Source organism: Podarcis melisellensis (genome assembly GCF_964234715.1).
Source record: "Podarcis melisellensis genome assembly, chromosome: 1".
NCBI classification, from domain to species: domain Eukaryota; kingdom Metazoa; phylum Chordata; class Lepidosauria; order Squamata; family Lacertidae; genus Podarcis; species Podarcis melisellensis.
Window position 1 is genome coordinate 76,661,356 of NC_138528.1, and position 26,029 is coordinate 76,687,384.

Consider the following 26,029-nt stretch of genomic DNA (forward strand, 5'->3'; position numbering starts at 1 on the left):
GCCATGTGAGACCTATTCCAGAGTCACTTATGAAAAGGCCTTATATCTCCAATGTAAACAAATATCAAGTGATGTATGTTGGGAGCAAAAAAAATATAAATTTCAAGTAGATTCTCATGGGGTCTGAACTGGAGGAGACAGACCTGTTCTGTGAACCGCCCTGATACCTCCGGGTATAGGGCAGTATATAAATTCAATAAATAAAAATAATTAAATAATTTTAAAAACTGGATGTATTAACACTCTGCTTTGTACACACGGTGTGGAAATTGGGCTGCATTCCTATGTTCACTTGCCTAGGTGTAAACCCTATAGAACTTGGTGAAACTTACTTCAGAATAAATATGCATAGCACCAGGCTGTTAATTGCAGGCTCCTGGCCTAGTATTTCAGCATATATGCTTTGCAGCGTGAGTTCATGAGTTTAACATCTGCTGAAATCCCAAGAATCTTTAAGCAGAAATACGACCATTTTATCTGTGATCATGCAGACTCATCTCCGTAGCTGGGAATATTAGTGAAATCAGTGGAACAAGAAAAGAAGCATTATCCTGGAATAAACTTTAAATGAGGCCTGTCTTTTGCTGGTTTTTCTATTGCTGGCAGATAATTTGGGCCTTTGCTTTTTGATAAGCCTCTAATTTCCATTATTTCTCTTGTCCATCATTCCCTTTATTTTTTTTATTTTTTTTCAAAAGGAGATAAAAGTGATGGAAGATAAACTTGCAAAGACAAAAATGCAGGTTATGTATTTGCAAAAGGCAGCAAAACCCCCCTCAAGAAAGACGGATGACGAATCAGACACCGAGTCTAGCACTTCATTGGATGAAGGGGCCAAATTAGCATGCGAGTGCTTCGAGGTAGGAGCTACAATGCATACTCTCTGATGCACTGTACTGAAAATCGGTAGAATGCAGTGTTTTTATTTTACATTTAATAATAATTAAGTCACAGCAGTATAATCATTTGGTGATATCCAGCTAAGGCATACTTGAAGTAGGCTCACTGATTTCATGGCTTCTACTGAGTGTGACTAACATTGGATATAACCCACTGCATATATTCTTGCTGCTTCTTCTGGTTTTACAAGTTGCTGATGTAAGGCAACAGTTTTTGAAAGAGACGAAGGTGGTACGCAGAGCTGTACCTACGGGGTGCCCATAGACATTTCTTGTGTCCCACACAATTATTTATGTTCAAACAGATTTTTGAAGCAAGAAATACGTATGTAGCTCATCATCACTTCCTCCATTCCACTTCAAATTATTTTCTGTTTCCAGCCACGGGCTGAATTTTTATCCAATCCTGAACCTTATCCTACCACATGTATATTTTTCTTCAGCAAGAATGCTGCCTGTTGCCTCACTACTTTGCTGGTGTGTTGTCAGCATAGTAATTCTGAAAAATGCCAGTACATGGGGGGCGGGGGCGGGAACGTGATGCTAGGACAGGGGTAGGCAACCTAAGTCCCGGGGGCCAGATGTGGCCCAATCGCCTTCTAAATCTGGCCCGTGGATGGTCTGGGAATCAGCATGTTTTTACATGAATAGAATGTGTCCTTTTATTTAAAATATATCTCTGGGCTATTTGTGGGGCCTGCCTGGTGTTTTTACATGAGTAGAATGTGTGCTTTTATTTCAAATGCATCTCTGGGTTATTTATGAGGCATAGAAATTCGTTCATTTTTTCCCCCAGAATATAGTCTGGCCCACTACATGGTCTGAGGGATGGTAGACCGGCCCATGGCTGAAAAAGTTTGCTGACCCCTGCGCTATGAGGCATTTATAGCATGCAACTGGCATTTATGATGCCTAACCCTGGGGAAGAAAGGCTTTTGGAGACTGCTACAAAAAGTAATATTTTGAAGGCTTTTCGGTGTGTGTGTTTTTTAAACTGGCTCACACTGCACCGTAAATCCCTTGTTTAATGCAAGTGTGTGCCTCCTGTCAATCACCAGAAGGGAGGGAGACAATGAGAAGCAGAGGATTGGTGCAGTGTTGGTATGCTAGCTAGGGGGTTGGCTAGATGCTGGGAAAACATTTGAGGCCAGAAACAGAATACTAGACATTCTTCATGCATCAGGATTCAAATGAGATTAAACTGCATGAGCTGCAAATGGACTCACTAGCTGGTGATTTATTAGTGCAGTTAGCAGGGGAAAGTCCTGGCTGTGCTAGATGCAGAATGATATCCCAAGGAACTGGAACAGAGCTGGAAGCCACTTGCGCTCTCGCGCTCTCTCTCTCTCTCTCTCTCTCTCTCTCTCTCTCTCTCACACACACACACACACACACACAGTATTTCCTAATGTTCCTTTCACAACAGACCTGCCTTCCTCTATCAGCAAATGACTGTACAGTTTATATATAAACAACTGAAGAAAATGTAGAAGAGCTAAACCACTTTTAAAAAGCAAGCAAGCACAGGACGGCAGCATCAAGACCCAAAACTAGTCAAAACCACCATGTGACATCAGTGGTAGCAGCGTATTGTCAGTTTGCACTTACTGCAAATGGCCCCCCTGGCAGGAACTCCCATGCACCCAATGGTTAGGGTGTTGGACTAGGACTTGCGAAAACAGGCTTCAAATCCCCACTCAGCCCTGAAGCTCTTGGGCCAGTCCCCATCTCTTTGCCGAACCAACCTCACTGGGTTGTTGTGAGGATGAAATGGGAAGGAGGAGAACCACGTACAGTGGTACCTCGGGTTACATACGCTTCAGGTTATATACGCTTCAGGTTACAGACTCCGCTAACCCAGAACTAGTGCTTCAGGTTAAGAACTTTGCTTCAGGATGAGAACAGAAATCGTGCTCCGGTGGTGCGGCAGCAGCAGGAGGCCCCATTAGCTAAGGTGGTGCTTCAGGTTAAGAACAGTTTCAGGTTAAGTACGGACCTCCGGAACGAATTAAGTACTTAACCCGAGGTACCACTGTACATCACCTTGAGATCCTTGTATATAAAGGTTGTATATAAATGTAATAAAATAATAAATGGTTGTAGCTGGGATGCCACTGAAGCTTTTCATATCAAGTGCACCACAAACCCACAAAGGAGAGTGCATGCAGTGGTGGAGCTTCATGCTCCAGCACCGGGGGGGGGGGGGCAGAGACCAGGCGGGGGCAGGGCTGGGCACACCACCTGTGGGGGTGGGGCACCCAGCACGGGTGGGGGGACAGCTGCGATGGAACCCCACCAGGATCACATTGCCGGGGGCGGTGCGCTCCCACCACGCTCCTCTTCCTCCACCAGTGAGTGCATGCAGTCCCATGAGAAGGACTGAAACCAAGAAAAATATAGCTCCATCTCAGCACTCTCCTTTGTGTGTCTATTGTGAGCATCAATTAGAGATCAGGGGGCAGAACTCTTTGCCCTTCTCCCAGCCTATGACTCGCTCTTGTTGCCCATGGCTGCCTGGGCAATGCTGAGCTCATGTGAGAAACAGGAAAAGCTCCTGAGCCAAAGTGAAGCTTTGTCCCTCAGAGATGTCAGTAACTCAAAGCTCAGAGGAAAGCCTAAGCAGCTCCGCAATGGCAGCTTAACAGGAAAGGTTAGGAGAGGTGTGAGATTGGGTCAAAGCAATTACTTCATTATCTTGACATCATTTCAGAGAGACAGAGGTGTGCACAGAGCAGCCAAGTGGCTAATGGGAGGAGAGGGAGAGGAGAGGGAGCAGAGCGGGCGAGAGCAAACCCATATTTTGCAAATCATGTGCCCAGGGACACCGCAGGCTCTTGTGCAGAGAGCCTCCAAGCTTCTTCAGAGTGCGCTGTAAAGAAAAAGACCAGCACCCCAGCACCATACTTCTTAATGAGGATGATTCCTGGATGGAGACTTTGTAAGCCAACTTAGTAAGAGAAATGAGTTTTAAAAGATTCAGAAAAAGTCCAGAACTTACATAACTGCTTACATAAGCCGCAGCATCAAAGCAAGGCAAGAGAAGGAGGACACCTTGAGGCTGCAGCTGAGCCGAAGGGGCACTGAATAAGAGCATAAGAAGAGCCCTGCTCAAGGTTCATCAAATTCAGCATCAAATTTCATAGGCTGGCCCGTGAGAAGCTTCTAAGCAGTCAAGAGAGCTGGATTCTGCATGTTCACCCTGTGCAAACCCCTCTGCCTTGCATAATCCCTTCCCTGATTTGGGGTAGCTCAGTCGGTAGAGCATGAGTCTCTCAAACTCAGGTTTGTGGGTTTGATCCCCATGTTGGGCAAACGATTCCTGCATTGCAGAGGGTTGGACTAGTTGACCCTCGTGGTACCTTCTGAATCTACAGTTCTATGATTCTGTTGCTATTCATGCATTTGGGACCAGGTGTGCAGAGAGGCAGACTGCTGAATGTGTGTTGGCAATCTCCATGACCCACAACCCTCACCCTGCTGAAGGCACGCTCCTAATGCATCAATAGCATTGGAGATGGGCCTGTGTGGGGCATGAGCATGCATATCTCCACAAGACTATAATTTTTGGGTTTCTGGAGGAGGACACATTTGATAGGCTGTCTGGAATCTTGAAAAGAAGCACCTCTATCACAGCAGTCTTCTCCACCTAGTACCCTTCAAATGTTTCAGACTACAACTCCCACTATCCCCAGCTGTTGGCCCTGCTTGTTAGGGCTGATGGGAATTCCAAAGCACACAAGCTTTGTGAATGCCTTTCATAAGGTCAGTGCCATGAAGACAAGAGAACCCAGAAGAGTGTGAGGGCTAGATACTTGACTCCTCAAAACCCACATACAGAAACACCGCCATCTAGCACAATACTATATAGTCCATCTCAGTTGAATGAAGCAGCCTCAGAAGCATAGCATCTTAGTATAATAAGTTAATAAGGGTTCATACGTATAACTGCCTTCTGAGGCAAATCCTTGTTTAATTAGTTTTCCTGAAAAATAAAGGCTGAGGGATTATGACTTGTTAAAGGGCACTTGGGTTCAACTGCTGAACTGAGCTGTGATAGGAACTCAGATCCAAGTTCAACACTTTTAACACAGTGACTGTAAGCCACATTCATTTTCACAGTTATAGTGTCTATATATCAAATCAGGGACCTCCCTTGGTTAATATGTTGTAAAAGGGCTAAGTAGACCAATAGACTGACTTTATGCGCTCTCTCTCTCTCTGTGTGTGTGTGTGTGTGTGTGTGTGTGTTGTGCTTGAACAGTGTTTGAACTACTCAGGTTTTGTTATGGCAGTGTGGCATCCTTCATTTTAAAAACAAAAACAGCTGCCCAACCCTGCCTGGGTTAAAACTTCTGTTATTTCCTATGTGTATGCACATTAAAGTAACTTGTCCTAGAACTAACACTCTCTCACACACACTTATATCCCACTTTTCTCAATTTGTGTCTGTATCAGTACTAATACCCCTCTCTCTTTCTCAGGTGATGGCAACCCATCTTTAAAAGTACAGTACTGTTACTGTAGACCCAAGATTAATTGCAATAACTGGCCAGTAGGGGGCACTCACTGCTTGCAAAAAGTCTGATGCCCGTTTTTCTTCTCTAAAGCGAACCCATCAAAGCCCCAGATTATGCAGAGTGCTGACATATGCTATTTCACTTGTATTTTGTTTCAATATATAGCCTGCTTCATCGCAAATGATCAGAATAAAATATTTTTTAAAAAGGCAAAATATAAAGTAACTCCAGTCACAAAACATCACCACTAATAAGATCCTGAGCATTTGCCAAAAATTTTTGATTCTGCTCTATGATGGCTGTTGAGTCCCAGGCCTTACAGATTGGTTGCATTTACAACTGAATCAGTCTTTTCCCTCTGGCCAAGCTCTGCTAAGGCATTGCCCTTGCCTTTTCTGTCATTTATTGTCTCCTACTACCTCCTTTGTCCCATCCTTGCTTCCCATGTGCCCCTCCCCGCCCCCATCACTGCAGAGACGTATGGCTTATCCCATTGTTCTTTTCACTCTTTTCAGTCTTAAAAGGACTGGTCTACCAGGTGGATTGAGGATTAGTCCTAGCACCTTTATACAAATATAAGGTGGAACTGGGAATACAGTATACAGGTCTGATCACACCATCTAAAAAAAGAAAGAAAGAAAGAAAAAGAAAAATATATACCGTATTTTTCGCTCTATAGGAAGCACCCAACCATAGGATGCACCTTGTTTTAGAGGGGGAGAACAAGGGAAAAAAATCTCCCCCTCTCTGCTCAGCGCCCCTTCAGTGAAGCGGCAGGAGAAACGGAGCCCCTTTCGTTTCTCCTCCCGCTTCGCAGCTCTCCCTCTCTGCTGAAGCCAGGAGAGTCTTGCTCTCCCGGCTTCAGCAAAAGGAACCCGAAGCCTCGGAAGAAACCGTCTCGCTCTCCAGGCTTCAGCAAAAGCAACGTGAAGCCTCCAGAGCGCGAAGGGAGCGCTCCCTCTGCGCTTTGGAGGCTTCGCATTGCTATCACTGAAGCCAAGGAGCCTGCATTCACTCCATAGGACGCACACACATTTCCCCTTAATTTTTGGAGGGGGAAAAGTGCGTCCTATAGAGCAAAAAATACGGTACATTGCAGAGCTGGAAACACTACAGAATAGGGCAGTCAGAATGATCAGGGAACTAGACCACCTCCTCCGAAAGGAAAGTCTAAAATGCTTGGAGCTTTTAAGATTAGAATACAAGGTGACTAAGATGGGACTTAGGAAAGATGGGACTTAGGCACACTGTGGAGAAAGTAGATGCTTTTTCTCTCCCTCCCACATCATGGTAGAGGTTTGGTCATACAGTAAAAGATGAAAGGAAGTACTTCATTGCACAATGCATAATGGATTTCTGGAGGTTGCTGCTCTAATGTGTTGTGATGGTCACTGGCTTAGATGCCTTTTAAAAGGGACTAGACAAATTCATGAAAGGCTGATCTATCAATAGCTGGAAAATGCAACAAATAAATTCTAACTTGAGGGATTGGCAGGCCCTAATAATATCTGACTTTCCCCCCCCCCCTCTCCTGTGTAGCTCTGGTCAGAGACAGGAACAAAGGTAACATCAGAAACAAGTGATCTACGGCTTCGGAGAATTCCAAAGCACACAAGCTTTGTGGATGCCTTTCATAAGGTCAGTGCCATGAAGACAAGAGAACCCAGAAGAGTGTGAGGGCTAGATACTTGACTCTTCAAAACCCACATATAGAAACACTGCCATCTAGCACAATACTATATAGCCCATCTCAGTTGAATGGAGCAGCCTTAGAAGCAACCAGTACGATCTTATTAAGTGTACCATCTTAGTATAATAAGTTTGCCTGCTTACAGTTTGCCTTTGTATCACACTTTGCACCTTGTTATTGTTCAAGTTCCCTTATTCCAGTGAAATTCAGAGGAAGATAGACTTTTGATTAGGTGCTAATGGCTCTGAAATGAGAACAGACTGAACTATGAACCCCTAAATTTGGGATCTGCTCCAAACTAGTGCCAAACCCCCAAGGAGCAGACAATGCCTTCAAGAGGTAATCTGGCAGTCCTACATAAGGAATATACTTCTGGGTGGTCCCTTGTTTGGGCATGGGTTTGCTTAGTGTGCTTCATGGAGGGAATATAGCTTTCACTTCACAGAATTACTGTATTTTCCCATGTATAAAACGCCCCCATGTAGAAGACAATCCCTATTTTTTGAGCCCAAAATTAAGAAATAAATAATTACAACATTCTGTGTGTAAGACGACCCCCAATTTTAAACTTAATTTTTTTTGGGGGGGGGAATGTAGTCTTAAACATGGGGAAATACAGTATTGTTACCTTTCCTTAATCAGGTGTTTATCGGTGTCATCACTCTTCCTGCTTTTTAGTTTGGAAGTATTTCGCTGAGTGAAGAGGAAAAAGATGAAATAATCCTGAAATTAGAGAAGGCACACAATGGTGCGCTGGAGGGAAGCTCACAGGAAAGGTAATTTCAAACCACAGGCTTTCTGACAGAAAGGACCAAAAGGGGCTTGGTAGAAAAACAGCAGCCTGTCTGAGGTAAGTTGGTATCTGAATACACCTGAGAATGTAGTAGAAGCATCCAAGGCAGTCCGTCGTCCTCTGTTTATTGCTTTACATCCTCTCAGCAGTGCTATAGGGCAGGGTCAAAGGAACCTTTTTCAAGCAGAAGGCTGCATACTTTTCAAACAGGGGTAGCTCAGTCAGTAGAGCATGAGACTCTTAATCTCTGGGTCATGGGTTGGAGCCCCACATTGGGGGTTGGACTAGATGACCCTTGAGGTACCTTCCAGCCCTACAACTCTATGATTCTATGAAAAGTGAGCGGATCAACGATTCTAGCAATGAGAAGGCTAGATTCTATACACACTCGCATACCCCTCTCTGTCCTCCATCCAAGAAAGCGACAGTTCACAACATGCTGCAGCCAAAGAAAAATACGCAAGCAGTGTGAGAAGCAGGGTCAGTAGGGAGTAAGGCTGGGGAGGGGATGAGGTCTGAGGAGAGTCCTGGGGGCCAGTTAGAGGCTTGAGGGGCACATTTACCCACTGGGTCTGAAGTTCCCCGCCTCTGTTATGGGGAAATCAGTACTTCCCTACATATTTCCTCTTGTGAGGAGGTGGAGGGGGGACACAAGCAAGGAGTTGTATAGCATGGCAGCCACCATGGATCCCCCCCCAACCTAGTGTCCCTGCTATGCCCCCTTTTTGAAGCTGTCAGTTTCTGTCCTCTTTAAAGTGAATGTGGGAAGTAGAGAGAGAAGATGCCTCTGCTCCAGCAGGCAGGGAGTGTGAAATATCGGTGAAGTACCACCATTGCCACCCTGCAGAAATAGTAAATCCAGATTAAATTAGGGTGGCAGTGGGGTGGGGTGGGGTGGGATATAGGGTGACATTTTTATGAGGACAATGTCAAGTGACTGCTACAAAAAAACTTGCACGCACAAACTGTACCAAGTCCACAGTAAACTTCCATGCGGAAGTGCCGTGTAAAGCAGAAAAGGCTACCCAAATCCCTTTCCTCATGCAGCAGTCCCGCTATCTTTTTGATGAAGATGTACTCCCCACTCCAGTGCTAGAACACAAATTTTCCATTAGTTCTTTTGCAAGAACAAGCAAATAGGTTATGCACTTTGTGCCACAGCACCCCATTATGTGAGGATAGGACATCACACTGCTCCTAATGTATTGGGTATTCACCTGAATACAGCACTAAGAAGAATATGTGGGTTTGTTTGTTGAAAATTCTGGATTAGCCCAAAGGATGCATGTCAAACTCCCCACCCCCACTTTACAGTTCGCCTTCTGAACCATCTTCGTTGGCTGTCCTCACCTCTCAGAAATCAGACATCTTTTCAGTGCCTGACGCCAAAATGGTAGAATCGTCTTCCTTCAATACGGCACCATCTTCAGAGAAAATGCCCGTGGGGAAAAGTAAGTTCAAATTCTTCCTCTTTAAAAATAGTCCGGCATTGGCTAGTTGATCAAAAAGTCGTACATGCAATGCATACTCAGCCACACACATGTGCAATGCACATAGGCCCAATGTAATCTAGGTTAATCTCTTGGATTGTTCCATGTATGCTAAAGCATTGACTTTACTGACAGAGCCCCTCCAGACTTGTGGGTTGGGTTTTTTCCTAATGTATTCTGTAACAGTGTCATTGCCACAATTATGACAGAATGCGAGCATCTTACACCCCTTCCTCACACAACTGATGCTCCCCTGGGGTTGGCCAGTTGTGCCTCGCTTAGCCATTAGTCTCCTCCACCACTTCCCTATGAGCTCACAACCCTTTTCCCAGACAAGAAGAAATCTGGGGATGCTCAATTAAATATAAGATCCCCAGAACCTAGAATAAGCCACCCTGCATCACTTACAGTTCACTCAGAGAGTAAAGCAAACCCACAGCTCCCTACATCTGCCAGTGAACAGATTATCTTTTTGGTCTTTAACAACCCCGATCCTAGACTCCTGAAGCAGGAACCCAAACATTCTAGGTGCATGTAGAATTACAAGAATCATTGATACTGGCAAACACATGCACCTCTGACCCCACTAACCAAATCACAAAGCTTTATAAAGAACAGGAGGGGAGATGACAAATAGACAAAGCAGTTTTAAAGAAAAGAGCACTGTGGCTCAGAGCTATGTAGGTTGACCTAAGCAACAACAGGCTTCTCAGTCTACTCACAAGGTAAAAAGAAAATCTACACGTTTGGGGGAATAATAGAATGCAAGGGGCAGAGGAAACTAGTTACAGTATATAGTTTAACAAACTAGTGTTAGTAAAACTAACTAGTGTTAGTTAATACCAGTATTTCCCACCACCTCATTGAGCTTCCCCCTTTTGAGGCTATGACTACAATCCTACACATACTTACTTGGGAGTAGGTCTCACTGAACTCCATTGGGCATACTTCTGAGTGGACATTCATAGCACTGCATTGTTTATTTCCCATATCCGTGGATGACTTTCCTGCAGTAAAATAAAACTTATGGATGAATCATCATCATGCAATAGGAGCACAATCCTGCAAACAAGTAATTATGGAAGAATTAACAGAATTTCTATGTGGTGAGATTTCTCTGTAAAACAAAACACGTATTTACTCTTTAGCTATGCTATTCACCAGTGTTCTTGCAGGAACACAAACCAAAAGCCCTAAAGCTGCCACCCTATGCTCATAACCCACCCAAACAAGGCTGGCAGAGGCAAGCTTCCCTTTTGCCATGACAAGAGAAAACTGTTGTAAAGCCGGCTACCAGTGGTTACTCCTTCTCTGTCCCCATGGTCTTCTAAAGCATAATAAGCACGGCTTTACCTCCAAAGTTCCCTCGCCTGTCCCTGCTGACACATAAAATCTTTTCTCAAGCCCTCCATGGAATTGATAACATGGACACCATACTGAGCTGCTTGAAAGCTTGCCTTCTTTTTCCCTCCCTTTCTCCTGGCCCAGCGCCACCTAGTGGTCCTTGTGTTTATACAGCTACTTCACACCATATGTTGTTTCCTCGTCTTGTCCCTCCTTCTCTCAAGACAGTTTCCTCTTCAGGCTATGGCTCCCTAGCCTGACTTCTCCAGCCCCTTCCTTAAACTACTTTTCTCTGGGCTTTGTGTCCTTCCCTACACTTCCTGAGGGAATCTCTTCCTACATGAGCATTATCATCTGCCCTGCCTGCGGCCTTCCCTCTGTCCCTCCTTACAGCGACTCAACTCATGAACATTTGGCCTTTCACTTGTGTCAAAGAAGGTGTACAACAAATAATCTTGTAGCATTTTCAAGACTAACACGTCCATAATGGCGTAAGCTTTGGGGACCACAGTCCACAATTGTATGTCATTATCTGTCTGTTAGGTTTTTAAAAATCAATTATTCCCCTCTCCTCCCCGATAACATGGCAAGCAAAACAAACTAGGGCCTAGTGCTGGCACATTCTTTCTGAGCAACTAAACTATTTTAACTTTTCATAGCACAGTGACTCAGCCAGTGGCTGAGCAGGCGTATTGATTGATTAAGTGAGGTAATTCTACTTTTCAGTTAGATAAATTATCCAATACATATGACATGGAGGTAACAGTTGCTGTTTTTTAAAGCAACTCTACAATGTTCATAAGTTATTAAAAATTAGCATTCATGATCTTGCTTGGTACAGACGCAGGAGACTTTGGAATTCCCTCCCTAGTGAAGCTAGACTGCTTCCCACCCTGTTGTCTTTCCCCAGCAGGGACTTTTTTGTTTCAACAGGCTTTTGGGTACGGACTGCTTTTTATGAAAGGGCTAGTGCTGTGTTGTTTTTACTGTAATTATTTGTATGGTTTTTTTTATATACATGTTATACATGTATATAGTTTTACTTCCATCAATGTTTAATTGCTTTTTAATGCTTGTTCTTTTCCATGTTTTTAGCGGTTCTCATTTTTATATGTAAGCAGCCTTGTGTTCCGTCAGGGGGGAAAGGCGTGTCTAAATAAATAAACAAATATTCATAAATACAGATAACTTATTTGTATAATGTATTTATTTATTATTGGATTTACATCCCACCTTTCAGCCAAAGCACCCAAAGCAGTTGATAAGTTGAAAACATAAAGTGATATGTAAGAGAGAACAGAGAGACTTCTCTCAGACCCACTAAGGGTCATTTCCAGAGCTAATGGCCAGTGCTCTGTGGCCTGGGCTTCTCATCTGCCTTCCCCCAGGGCACACAGGCCTTTTCTAATGCAGCTAATATCACCACAATGTAATGTCTGACTTTCAGCTACAGTGTTTTTCCCTGGAAGTTTTCATTAGTTTTCATTCATATGCCATATGAGTATATTATGTTTCAACTTTCGAAAGCTCCTTCCCTGGATCATTGGAGCCTTGCACAGTCTCGTCTCACTCTTGGACAGCTGTCAGAGGAAGAAATGCACACTCACATTTTGGCCTGCCCCTTCGTAGAAGAATGCAGGAGGTAAGTACCTTCAGAGCTCAACTCTGGTGGGAGCATTTGCTGCCATTTCTCTGTGACTCAGGAGAAGAGTGATAAGCCTCTGCCTTGCAGTTTCACTGGACCTAAGGAGAGACTCCTGCATGCTTTCTACTACTTTCCATTTTGAAGCAAGCATTATTCCTTCCTCCTGGATGGTCTGTACGCTACTCCACTGTGTGTGAAATTCTCAGTAAAAGCCCAGCCAGTAAAAGACAGGGTGCACCCACTCAGTAGCAACCCAGTTCACTGCTGGTAAAGAAGATGGGGTAGGGTGAGGTGGCAGGGATGTTGGCACAGTGTGGGCACAGTGGAGGGAGTGTTTGATGGAGTCCCGTTCGCATCCTGAACAGAACGTAAGACGTGACTGCACGTCTGTGCATGTGCGGGTCGCATTTAGCCGCATCTGTGCATGCGCGTGATGTCATTTTGACCGTCTGCGCATGTGTGAGCAGCGAAACCCAGATGTAAGCGTTCTGTTACTTCCAGGTCGCTGTGGAGTACACCCTGAAAATACTTATCCTGAAGTGTATTTATCCCGAGGTATGACTGTACTAGCACCTCCACCCTCACCTTCAGCTCACAAAGCAGCAAATCTGTAACCACTTCGTGTAGTGTGCAAACATTTGCTCAACTCATGACTACATGCCCCTGCGTGTGTGTGTGCACATGCACACACACACACACACAGCCAACATCCTGCCAACGATCTCTTCATGTTTACCCCACAAACCTCATTGTTTAAGGAATGGCTGTTAGAATCACTTCACCTCAGATGAAGTGACTTTACCAGCACCACTTCTCTCTCACATCCGCTCTAAATCCATGTGCTTTAATTACCTTCGTATGTGCCTCCCCCCCCCCCACATCTTTTTGGCTTTTAACCTCCCCAGTTGGCTTCTTATTTTTTATTGCTTTTGCCATCCTCCTGGAATATGTAATGGAAGTGGAGTGAATATGATCTCTGACAGGATGTGCTATTTTGCCTGTTCATCTGTGACACAGCTTCTTGTCAGGCTTTTCTGCTCCTCCTCCACAGACCTGGTATTCACTAGGAAACTGCAAATGGCCAATCTGCATATGGCAAATGTTTAATAATATTGGAAGTATAATAAAAATATTTCTGTTGAAGATAAACATGTATATCTGTAGTTAACCCAAGAAACTATAGCTGTTTATACTCTATACCTTAAAAGCACATTCAAAGCACAGTCTTTTCCTCAAAGAATTCTGGGCACTGTAGTTTACCCCTCACAGAGTTACAATTCACATCCACATGTTAACAAACAGCAGTGCGCAGAATTCTTTGAGGAGAAAAATCTTATTCGAATGTGCTTTGAAGGCATAGAGTGTACGTAATCTAGACTTTGTGTAGATGTGGTCTCTCCCACCCCCCCCCCCCAAATATAGTTTACCCCAGGATTGTCAGGGTGGTGCTCATGGGTGCAGTTGCACATGCAGAGGCATTCACTGGTTCTCAGAGGCTTGCTTCCCCTGCTGAAATTAGGCTTGTGAAAAGTATTTTGTTGCAGCCAATAGAAAGATTACAGAGTGTGCTTGGCCATTGTGTGCATGTAGTGCTCATGAGAGTTTGTCCAATTTGCAAATGCACCCATGAGCAAAAAAAGGTTGGTGATCCGTGCTTTGCCCTAAATAATCATTTTCTAATTCTACTATGTTTCCAGACAAATTCACAACTGTCTCAGCTGCTACTACTCTTGTAGCTTCAGACCGCCATTTTCCTTATACTGCAAACTAAGTGCAGTGGAACCTTGGTTTTTGAACGTAATCCATTCTGGAAGACCATTCGACTTCTGAAACGTTCGAAAACTGAAGCATGCATTTCTGGAAGCATTTGCTTATGGAAAATTCAATACGGAAGCCGTGTGGCATGTTTGACTTCTGAAAAGCGTTCGAAAACTGAAGCAGTTACTTTCAGGTTTTTGGCATTCGGAAACTGAAACAATCGACTTCCAAGATGTTCAGAAACCAAACTTCCACTGTACTTGAGTTAGAGATGACTAAGTTGGTCTGTGAGAAGACTTCTTCTCTTCACAACTGCCTGTGCTTCTCTCAGTTGACTTTTAACCCACTACCTGTCTGGATTTTCACTTTTTGAAACATGGCAGCCCTAGATACCTCCCCTCTCCCATATCTCTTACCTTACTTCTTTTGTCTGCCTTACACTTTAAGAACCCAGAAGTATTCCGTCACAGGCCCATAAGTAGCATAGCTCATACCAATTGTTTCTAAATCAGTCATACCTAACCCATCTTTTTTCTCCTCTTCCCACTTTCCTCCCCTAGATGCCATATTGGTTCAGGACCGTTAAGGATTGTGAGTGTACATAACACAGGCAAATTTGTCCGAATCTTCAATACATTATTGAACAAGGAAATAGATTTAAGTGGCTATATCATCCAGCAGTGGGTTAAAGACTTCCCAGTGTCTATCTATCGTTTCCCGAATGGCACCATTCTGCCTGCACAGCATCACATCACAGTAAGCAGCAGGGACCTCTCCTGCTTCCCAATCCTAAGTGTGATATAGATATAGATACCGTATTTTTCCATATATAAGATGCCCCCATGTATAAGCCACCTCCTATTTTTGAGGACTAAATTTAAAGAAAATGAGGGGAGATGGCCCAAAGTTGTTGAGCTTTTTTAAGGGTGAATTGCACTTGTGCCATCACCCCAGCAGGGCCGTTGCTGGGTTGGCAAAGAAGTGGGCAGCCACTCGCCCCACGCCACTGAGGGCGGAAAGCTCCCTAGAGCATGACTGCCAACCAACTGGCTGGCAGTGCGCAGCTCCCCACCACCACCACTATCCGTGTATAGGACAACCCGTTTTTTTACATGATTTTTGAGTCAAAAAACCTCGTCTAATACATGGAAAAATACGGTATATAAGATATTATCTTGCTGAAGAATAATTTCATGCCACAGGTAGTCCAAAACATTTTGCTTCAAACAGATGACATCAATATGAACTGAAAGTTAGCCCACTGGATTTAAGAACTCTAAAAAGTTATTTTTGCTTCAAAAAAAACCTATATCCTAAAAAAAGTTGAGTTTGAGCAAAGAAAGAAAGAGGGAATCAATTGTCTCTATCTTAAATATTTCTAAATTGTACTATGCACTTATGAGTACAAAAATATTTTTAAAAAACAAAATGGTTGTATGGGAAGTGTTGCTGCTTTCCCAGAAACGTGTAATTCTGACCAACAAAACAGAATGTATTTCTACCAGCATGGGTGGAATTTAACATTGTGCTAACACAATTGCTCCATCAGCACAAGCATTTATGTTTGCGAGACCAGTGTTTTTTAAAAGCAGATTTCCTGACTGCACAGGAATTTAATGAGCAAAGCCAAAAGGGATTAACAAATTAATAGTAGTTTTCTGGACTGGCTCACTTACTGGATCCCCTCTTCATTCCAAATTGTCTTTCCAAGTAGCTTTTCTCCCCATGAGGTCTGCAAAAACAGGGCACCAGGCTACAGTTACAGATGAAAATGGGAGGTACTGTAGATCATACATTAATGTTGTGTCTCATCCATTTGCACTATATTTTATAGGTGTGGGCTGCAGGGGCCAACCTAGCTCATGAGCAAGCTTCAAACATGCCACTAAGCAGGCAACATTTTTTCAGAACGGGTCCAGAATGCACGACCTGCCTCTGTGACTACCATGGCCAGGTGAATTGCTTTGTTTAATAGTCTGGAGGGGAAGGGATGTAGTGTGTGTTATAATTTTCTTAGTTTTAAAAATTAAAAAGGGAAAGCCCAAAGGGTTGACCATCCTAAGGTAATGATAGCCAACGTGGGACCCCCCCCCCCAGATGTTGTTGGGTTACAACACTAGACATGATGGTTAGGGTTGATGGAAAATCGTAGTCCAACAACACCTGCAGGGCACCACATTGGCTATCCATGGCGTAGGGTGGCATTGTATCAGAGTAAACTTAAGCATAGATTTGTAATATGAAACAGTATTTGAGTGTGGTGGAGCTCATGAATATACATGAAATGGCTGTTATGCACACTGTAAACAGTGAGATGTTTATGTGAACCCAAAGTGTGCCTTGGGGTTGGTTTCTGTTGAATGAGGTCACCAAAGACCTATGGCATTTCTGTGACTTAAGGTGTTGTTTACATGGCGAGTGAAGCTGCAATTGGTTTCCCACATCCAGGGAAGAGCGTATCTCTGCGTGTTTATTTTGTGTGTCAGTTGTAGTACCCCTGCCCCGAAGAGAACATCATGTGCAGCCACCAAATGGCATCACAGCTTGTTTGGAGCAGAGCATTAGTAGTTATTGTTGGAATTCTGCTACCCGGTCATCGGTATGTGCCTATCTGATCAGGCACCGGCTGAATTCCTTAGACCTCCCTCCGGCGTCTCCCGGCAGGATAAACAACACGAGGTCCGTTCCGGCGATTTTCCTCAGGCTGTGAGGAAAACACACCAACTGCTTCTCCTTCTCTCCTCCTCCCTGCATATCCCCAGGGAGGGGAATCAGACACAGACAGTAAACGTATCTACATGTCTTTATTTGTGTCTTTTAGCAGTCATCCAGAAAACATGTCTGCTCTCTTCAACATACAGAGAGAAACTTCACCTCCATGTACATCCTGTACAGGTCATATGACAAACCCACTGAGCTAACATCCGGTGCTCAGTACAGAATGGACTGCCCCTTTGTTCCCATGACAACAGTCACAAACATCCTGTTTGGCTTTCCAGCCACAAGCAGCAGACGGTGCTGCCTTTGCTTGCTGCAGCTTTGGTGCTTTAGAATAACATCCTCCCCCTAAAGTATCAATGCGTGCTGCGAGCAAAGCGTCATCCAGAGAAGAAAACAAACAGTTGTTATACTTATAACATTCCCCTGTTGTTTCAGTTCCACCCTTGGAACTACCCGCCACTGGTTTTACCAATGTACCTCTCTGGTTGTGTGACTTCCAAGGAATGAGTGCTTCTGCATTACCTTGGTTAACAATTCTCTGTTGTGCCTTTGTCTCTGACTCAGACACAGCTTCAATCTGACCTTGGTCATTTACAACAGCAACAGTTAGGTAAGCAAACTCTTGTGAATACCTCTTGGGTGGTACACCCTTCGTTGCTCTCTCAGACCTACGTAAGAGGTGCTGCTCTTCTTTGCTTTCCGGTTCAGCCTCTGAACTCTCTGGAGAACCAGTACTAAGCTTAATCAGTGGTTCATCCTCCTCTTCTGAGGGTCTAGTCATTGTGTGAGACTTCCTCTCAATGACTGTGACAACTGAGCTGTCTGAGCTATCGCTGTCATCATCAGTACTACTGAACTCAATAAAATCAACATCATCATCATCATCATCATCAGAATCATCATCACCTGTGGGAAATGTGTGAACAACCACTCTCTCCTGTTCAGGAGCGCTTTCTAGAAATTTTGTGAGAATCACCTTACCAGATTCAGACAAAATTACTCTGTAGAGACCCTTTTCATAACCCACAAAAATGCCTCTGGCATTCTTTACTCCACCTGGAGCTTCTGTTCTCACATGAGACCCAAAAACCTTGAAATGGGCAACAGAAGGTTTTCTGTGGAACAGTTTCTCAAAAGGAGAACTTCCCAACTCTCTTGAAAACTTTCTCAACCACGTGTAACAATATGACATTAGCGATTCAGCCCAGTACTCATGTGGCAGATGTGAACTTAGCAATTGCGCATGCATTCCCTTTTGCAATTCTTTGTTCACCCTAACACAAACACATCTATTCCAAGCTTCTTCGGAAGCTGCAAGTTTGTGTCTTATCCCTTTCTTCTTCAGGAACCTCTGGAACTCCTGTAAAAGAAAAATTGGCTTCTCATCTGTGCAAAGACAATCTATGTCAGCATCATGCATACTTTTAACCTTGTCACAAAACTCTTTAAACCTTTCTAAGGCTTCTTTCGGTCTCTCCAAAAGAGAAATCCAGACAAAACCTGTAAAAGAATCAACACATATTAGGTAATATTTTGCATTGCCTCTAGATGGTTCTAAAGGACCAATCACATCAGCATACACTCGCTGAAATGCTCTTTTGCCCCTCGAGGTGACCTGCTTGACGTTTTTCTCAGCTACACCTGCAAAAGAGATCATGTTAGAATCACAAGAATTACATTCCATGTAATCACTTCGATCAAAAGTCAACAAATACAGTCCATCTTTCTCTTTGGCAGAAAGATACAACTCTCCATCTTTGTAGATCTCGCAGTGTTGATCATCATAGGACAGTTTCAGTCCCTTCTTGGCAATCTGCGAAACGCTGAGCAGATTAAACTTCAACTCTGGAACCAAGTAAACATTGCTTATAGTCAAGTTCAGACTTTTAAGATACACAGTTCCAATTCCGGTCGCTTCCAGCTTTTGACCGTTGGCTAGTTGCACAGCGAAGCTTTGCTTCTCAAACGTAGAAAATAGTCCTATGTGTCCCGTCATGTGAACTGTGGCTCCAGTATCCAAAACAAAGAAATTCCCCGCTTCTGGTGTGGCTTTTAGCGACATCAAAGCCTTTGCAGTCTTTGCCTTTGGCTTGGTGTGACCTTTGTCTGACGCCTCAGACTTTGTGGAGCTTGCCTTAGCTCCTTTCTTCCGACGTGGCTTTGTACAGTTCCGCTGTAGATGCCCCGTCTGGTCACAATTGTAACATCGGACAACGTTCATAGCTACAGCATCTCCTCCAGTAGCTTGAGCAGTGGGGGCGTTAGAACTCCGTTCTTCCCTCCCCTTGTCCTTGACTTCCAGGGCGGCAAGTCTGTCGTGTTCATTCAACACGACGGCAAAGACCCTCTCCGAAGTCAGTTCATTCGCTGGGAGGGACCCCAGCTGACTGGCAACTGTTTTGTAAGTCCGATTCAGGCTGTTGATCACCATGAAGCAAAACACTTCCTCCTGCAAACGGAAATTGCGTTCCACCATCTGTTGACGCAGAAATTTCATTTCCGTCAGGTGCGCTTGAACATCTCCATCAGGCGCAAGCCTCAGGTTGGTCAGCTTCTCAAAATACAGCAACGCTGAAGAACCTGCATCTCTCTGATGTGTCCTTCTCAGCGTGTTCCAAACATCTCTCGCGTGCAGTAAATCTTGTATGTGGATCAACTGCGAATCTGACACGCACAGAATTATAGCAGTTCTGGCCTTCACATCCTGTGACTCCCAAGCACGCGTTGGTGCTGCTGGAATGGGATTTTCAATCACCCCAAACAGTCTCTGATTCTGCAGCAGGGCCTTCATCTTAATAGACCAAGATGCATAATTGTCACTGGTCAAAAGGGGCGGAGAAGGCAGGGCTCCCCCCTTCTTGGCATCCATTTTGAGTCCTTGCATTGACTCTTTAAAACACAAGCCTCTAAAATCCAATAGCTGGCTTATTTACACTCTGTGCACCTGGCAGCTCTCAACGCTGGCTGCGTTGGAAATTTCCAGGAGCTCCTCAGACTTCGTAGTCATAACAATTCACTGTTGCTTTCACTTCTCCTCTCTGAGGATTAGCCTTCACTGAAAGGCGTCGCTTAGCAACAGTACATTCCAATCCCTTGGAGAAGAAACCACAGGAATGTTTGGTATGCGGTTTCACTTTTAACCGGAGCCGTTTCCCATACGCTGCTCCCTCAAAGCAGAGAAATAACTCAATCTGCTTTCACTCTTCTAAGCCCGAAAATCACATACCTGGGCTCCGTGGCTTTTGCTTCCAGCTTGCTCTGGTCAGCTTCTGGCTGCAGAGAATCAGCTTTCTCAGGTCAGGCATCCATGGAAGCCACCTCTTGATGCAGAGGGCGATGAAAACTGGAACCGGCGTCTGCTACCAATGTTGGAATTCTGCTACCCGGTCATCGGTATGTGCCTATCTGATCAGGCACCGGCTGAATTCCTTAGACCTCCCTCCGGCGTCTCCCGGCAGGATAAACAACACGAGGTCCGTTCCGGCGATTTTCCTCAGGCTGTGAGGAAAACACACCAACTGCTTCTCCTTCTCTCCTCCTCCCTGCATATCCCCAGGGAGGGGAATCAGACACAGACAGTAAACGTATCTACATGTCTTTATTTGTGTCTTTTAGCAGTCATCCAGAAAACATGTCTGCTCTCTTCAACATACAGAGAGAAACTTCACCTCCATGTACATCCTGTACAGGTCATATGACAAACCCACTGAGCTAACATCCGGTGCTCAGTACAGAATGGACTGCCCCTTTGTTCCCATGACAACAGTCACAAACATCCTGTTTGGCTTTCCAGCCACAAGCAGCAGACGGTGCTGCCTTTGCTTGCTGCAGCTTTGGTGCTTTAGAATAACAGTTATAAGCCAGCAGCTAAATATTAATGGCCACTTCTAAAATTTTGAATAAATGAATATAAACCTAAGTATGTGATCCTAGATTGTAATTTCTGGATCAACAGCTGATACACATTTATGGCTGTTGGGAATGAAGGACATGCTAAAGGACTTGCATGTCCTGAGGGGAAAGCAGAAGAGGGAATGTCTACCATCCACTTCTGAATAGATCCTGAGAGAATCCGTCCTTTTCTCATGCATTGATATAACAAATTGTCAACTACCATGGGAGCATTGAAAAGCAGTACTGTATTATATAAATGTTGAAGTCTGGTGAATAACTTTATTTTCCTTTCACTTTCATCTTCTAAGATTATCTCACAATATAGAGGTCCTCAGCACTTCATGGCAGCTGCAGATGCCTATAGTGATAATGTGGACCTTTCAGTGGACAAATTTCCCCTCAGTGAAGATGATGAAACTTTTGAGTCCTTGCCTTCGAGGCCAGACGTAGCTTCGTCCCAACGAATTCGTAGAACTTCAGGCATCTTGGTAAACAAAAGGTAGAGATTCAATCTAGGAGTGTGCTGGTGAAAAACAGGTAGAAGGAATGGAGTACAGTCAGTATCATGCAATGGTTTGCACATAACACTAAGTCATGGTTTATTAAACCATGGCTTAGTGTTATGCATGACCTCTTTTGAGCCACTTAACTATAGTTTGCTTACTGCATGCAAACCACAAGCTGAATGCATTATTTGTTATTGGCTCACAAATCCTGGTTTATTTTACATGTTTGGTGTTATATGTGAACCTAGCACCTTTCCTTAACCATGGCTTGTTTGACACTCCCTGTCTTCTATAAATTCACAAAACTTGAAAGGCATGAGGCAAGATTAGCTCAAAAACCAAACAAATGTTGGAGAAACAAGTCATGTTTTGTTTGATTGTCTGTAAGGCAACTTGTGGTTAACTCACGTTTTGTTAAACAAAGCATGGTTTAAAACAAACTATGGTTTATTGTTAAGTGCAAATCATAACATTACTATCACACTGCTAATATAAAACTCATGCTCTCTGAAGACTGTGGCTCTGAATCTTTAGATGCCAGCACTGATTTTTAGAACAGTGCAGTCTTGAAAGGTTTGATCTGCCATTTTAATTCAAAATGACATCCAGTTGTATCCAAAGAGACGAAAACCTGCTCCATGATCTCAGGAAGCATTATGCAAAATTATGACAGAGGTGTCCAAATATGCTGTGTACAAACAAGTTTCCAAAATATAAAGTAGATCAGGTTGATCACTTTCAGTGCCCAGATGCACCAGTGTGAAGTGTTTGCAGCTGCCCTGCAGTTGTTTGAAATGGATAGTGTTGGTTGCAAGGAGCTGGTGCTTATTCCGACTCTTTTAACAGGGTGAGCTTCCTCTTGGGTCAATCTTCTTTTTTTCCTGTTCAGGTTCCATGGACACTTTTCTTTTGATTCTGCACAAAGTAGCAAAATGCTGCTTAGTCGTGCCACAGGTATCAGGACGAAAATCAGTGATGCAAGCAGCGAAACTTCCAGCTTATATTCAGTTTCCTCAAAAAGTTTGCTTCCACTCATGGGTATGCAAGTCAACATAAGGATCTCTGTTTTAACTATATCTGTTGTTAAATATAATCTGTGTACTGCTGTGTGCATTAAGGAAGAATTTTATGCTGTATTTGTCAAAATAAATAAAAAATAATTTCAGAAGCATAACTTAATTCAATGTATTCATAACTGGAACTAACTACACGTCACATGCAAATGGATGGTATGGAGCCCTGATGCCTTCTTAAAAAAAGAAAAAGGAAAAATAACTCTAGGAGGGAGTTTTGAGCAGAGCATCAGCAAAGATAGGTTGGTTGGTTGGTTGCTTAGCTCTTTCCTGTCCATCATTTCCCAGCTATGTACCACCTTCGAAGCAGTTCACCACTCCCATTCCCTGCTGCTTTGGCAGACAAATGTGAAGCACAAAAAGGGTAGCTACTGAAAGAGAGAAGCATTCCCTCTTTTTGTCCTCCCTACTCTGTTCAAAATACTTCCTCCCCCCTCCAAAGTTTTATTCCTTTCAGAATGGTGTTGGGCCTCCATTCGGTGTGTGTACACATACCATATAGTTAGCCCATTAGGACAATTCTACACTAGGGACCTAAATACAGTGGTACCTCGGGTTAAGAACTTAATTCGTTCCGGAGGTCCGTTCTTAAGCTGAAACTGTTCTTAACCTGAAGACCACTTTAGCTAATGGGGCCTCCCGCTGCCGCCACTGTGCGATTTTTGTTCTCATCCTGAAGCAAAGTTCTTAACCCGAGGTACTCTTTCTGGGTTAGTGGAGTTTGTAACCTGAAGTATATATAACCTGAAGCGTCTGTAACCCGAGGTACCAATGTATGGGTAATAAAAATGTTTCCCCTCCCACTTAATATCCTGGAAGCTGAATGGAGGGAGGACAGAAATCTCTCAACATCTCACAAAACACAGCCTCAGGTTCATTTAGTGTAGATGCACACTAAGAAACAATACCAATGTGCAGTGAGCAATCTAATTACAGTACTTAAATCTGTGGTCATGGGCACAGTGGCACCCTTGAGGATTTCCCCTGGTGCCCACAAAACCATTGAGCACCCTATTCACCGCCTTCCCGACATGACATGGCAAAGGTGGGTATTCCCCCCCCCCCCAAAGTACATAGAGCTGGAGGAGGAAGTTTCAAAGAGTGACACTCTTTCCTACTTTCTCGTTCAGTGCAATGTGTTTTTCACATTGTGCTCTGCCATTGCTCTGTGGGTCTAGATAAAGGTGCTCAATTGTTTATGATTCTTCTAAAGTGGGGAAGGGGTGTTTTAGACACCATCTTCAGTTTAGATTAAATTGCAAAGTGCATGTGGTGGCGAATTTTAGTGCTAATAAGGCACTCTGCTTTTATTGTTCTTTGGTAGAAAAGAATAGCAGTTCTTCAACCAGCGAGGGAGATTTTGCTTTTCAGACATGGCAGCCTCAAATTATGGAACCAGAAGCTAGAGTAAGTATGTTCATTAGTAACAAATACATGGAGAGGTTAGTGGCCTCCCCAGAGTCGTACTGTAAATGCTGTGTAGGCACCTCTGAGCCCAAGGTTGCTGGATAATCAGACATTGGAATAAAGAGACAGGAAACAGAGGTTTCCTTCTCCAAAGCATAGTACAAGTACAACTAGCAGAAAGTGCCCAGCGCTGTCTGGGAATTCTAAGAAACCCCAACATATTGTGATTTTTAAATGGATAGTATGATTTGTGAATTTTGCTGCTGTGCATGCCCCCCCACCCCCGATGCAGGGCTCAATGCATCCAATGGTATCCAAACTTAGACAAAATATACCTCTTCCACCTTATTGGATGAAGGCATGTCAAAGTCATTTTCGGTCTGCCCTCTTGATTCAAAATTGTGTCTAGCCTCCAAACATAGAGCAGAATGACCATCTCCATCTTGGAACCAAATTGGGCGTCAATAACTTCAAATCATCCAAATTGGCATAGTTTGGACTCATGATACTAAATTGGGCAAAGTGACATCAAAGTGGACCCATAACCAAAGTGGACCCATAACCAAAACTGAGTGAAGTCACATCAAAGTCACATTTTGGTCCACTGTCTTGATTCAAAATAGCACCCAGCATCAAAACATAGATGAAGTTCGCTGCTTCCTCCCTCAGGAAATCTCAAGCTGAGTTGACCAATGTCTTCAGAGGCATCCACATTGGCACAAGTTGGCCTGCCATGCCAAATTTGCTAAATAGTGAAATGATATATTCCGAGTTGTCCAAATTGGTGCAGGTTGGACACATCACACCAAAAACTGGACAACGACACGCCCAAGTTACATTTCAGTCTGCCATCTTGATTCAAAATGGCAGTCGGTGGCCCAACATCAATGAAAATTGCTGCCCCCACTTCAGCAGCCCTCATGTAGAGTTTGAAATAAGCATAGTTTGGACCTGTCCCACCAAAAATTGGGCAGTCATGCCAAAGACATGTTTCAGTCTGCCAACGTCCAATCAATGGCAGCTGATGTCAAACATTGATGAAGACTGCCACCCCCACTTTAGGAACCCTCATGACAAATTTGTAAACAATATCTTGAGATGCATCGTATAGGAAACTTTCCAAAATATACAGTAGATAAATTAGTACTAAAACAGTTTTTTAAAATAAAGAATAAAAAAGAGCACTATAGCATGTCACACCACAATAATGCTATAATGCTTTAAAAAAAAATTTAAAGCATTCTGGCCACTGGCATTTATGCAGCAGGGTTAATGGCAATGGCCAGAAAGCTTCTTATTTCTTATTTTTAGACAGCATTATGGTGTTAAGCACACTAACATTATTTTTTGTTTTTGGTTTTTTTAAATAGCTGGAAAAACTTTAGCTCTGGTTAAGAGATCAATTAAATAAATAAACAGGGTGATAAAAGGCACTTAACACAAAGGTTATGGTGAATGTATGCAGAGTTTTGACAAGTTCACATGCACAATAGATCTCTGCCCATCTAATCCCTGCCTCTTTAAACAGTTGGAAGTGGCACCAAGGGCATGTACACCTAGTGAGATTATGCTCTTATTTTGGGAAAAAAAACCAAAACAGACTTTCTACAGTCTGAGAAATGATGGAAGAACCAAAAAGGGATGGTGTTGGATAGATTCCTCATAAAAAGGGAATGAATGAAACATAGCTTAGTATAGACTGTAGAATCATCCAGGGGTTCCTTTAAATAACAGAGTTGGAGGAGCAGGGGTTAGTTTAGCTATCTGTATAAAAGCTCCTTTGATGATTTGAAGCTTTTAGTGTATTTTTGGTATCTGTGGAAGCCGCCCAGAGTGGCTGGGAAAACCCAGCCAGATGGGCGGGGTACAAATAATAAATTGTTGTTATTGTTGTTGTTGTTGTAGGTGGTAGACAGAGGGAGAATTTAACTCAAGGAGAATAAGTACTTCCGTTCTGCTAACCTGCAAGGGTTGGATGTTTTAGAAGGAACATCTGGACCTTTTCCAATCCCCATCCTTTGTTTAGCTCTAATCCAGGATAAACTGATAATATAGGCGAGTCTCAAGAGAAAGAATAGGAGAAACAGAAAGAAGAGTACATGGTGGCAGGGTGAATACCTAAGTCTCAACATTGACTCACTGGGCACTTCAGCTGGAAAGCCCTCTTTTGTGCTAAATTGGAAATCTATTTTCTTTACCTCTTGCTTGCTTAGATACATATCAGTGTGTCTACTTAAATAACAATTTCACAGTGCGCAGCAAATCCCATTAACTCCAAAAAAGATTGAAAGA

At 43.6% G+C, this 26,029-nt stretch overlaps 1 protein-coding gene across 4 annotated transcripts in view; it reads left to right on the forward strand.

Moving 5' to 3' along the window:
- The window catches only part of LMNTD2 (lamin tail domain containing 2), an 81,823-nt gene that overhangs the window by 53,530 nt on the left and 2,264 nt on the right, over positions 1-26,029 (forward strand). For 2 of the 4 annotated variants that reach the window (XM_081919414.1, XM_081919412.1), the window contains 10 exons: positions 699-860; positions 6,956-7,054; positions 7,785-7,882; positions 9,214-9,350; positions 12,261-12,375; positions 14,697-14,892; positions 15,971-16,090; positions 21,060-21,250; positions 22,147-22,295; positions 23,655-23,737. In XM_081919414.1, the coding sequence (XP_081775540.1) occupies positions 699-860; positions 6,956-7,054; positions 7,785-7,882; positions 9,214-9,350; positions 12,261-12,375; positions 14,697-14,892; positions 15,971-16,090; positions 21,060-21,250; positions 22,147-22,295; positions 23,655-23,737 (1,350 nt within the window). Of the gene's footprint in view, positions 1-698; positions 861-6,955; positions 7,055-7,784; positions 7,883-9,213; positions 9,351-12,260; positions 12,376-14,696; positions 14,893-15,970; positions 16,091-21,059; positions 21,251-22,103; positions 22,296-23,654; positions 23,738-26,029 lie in introns of those variants that run through there. The other 2 variants (XM_081919413.1, XM_081919415.1) reach the window with 2 other exon arrangements.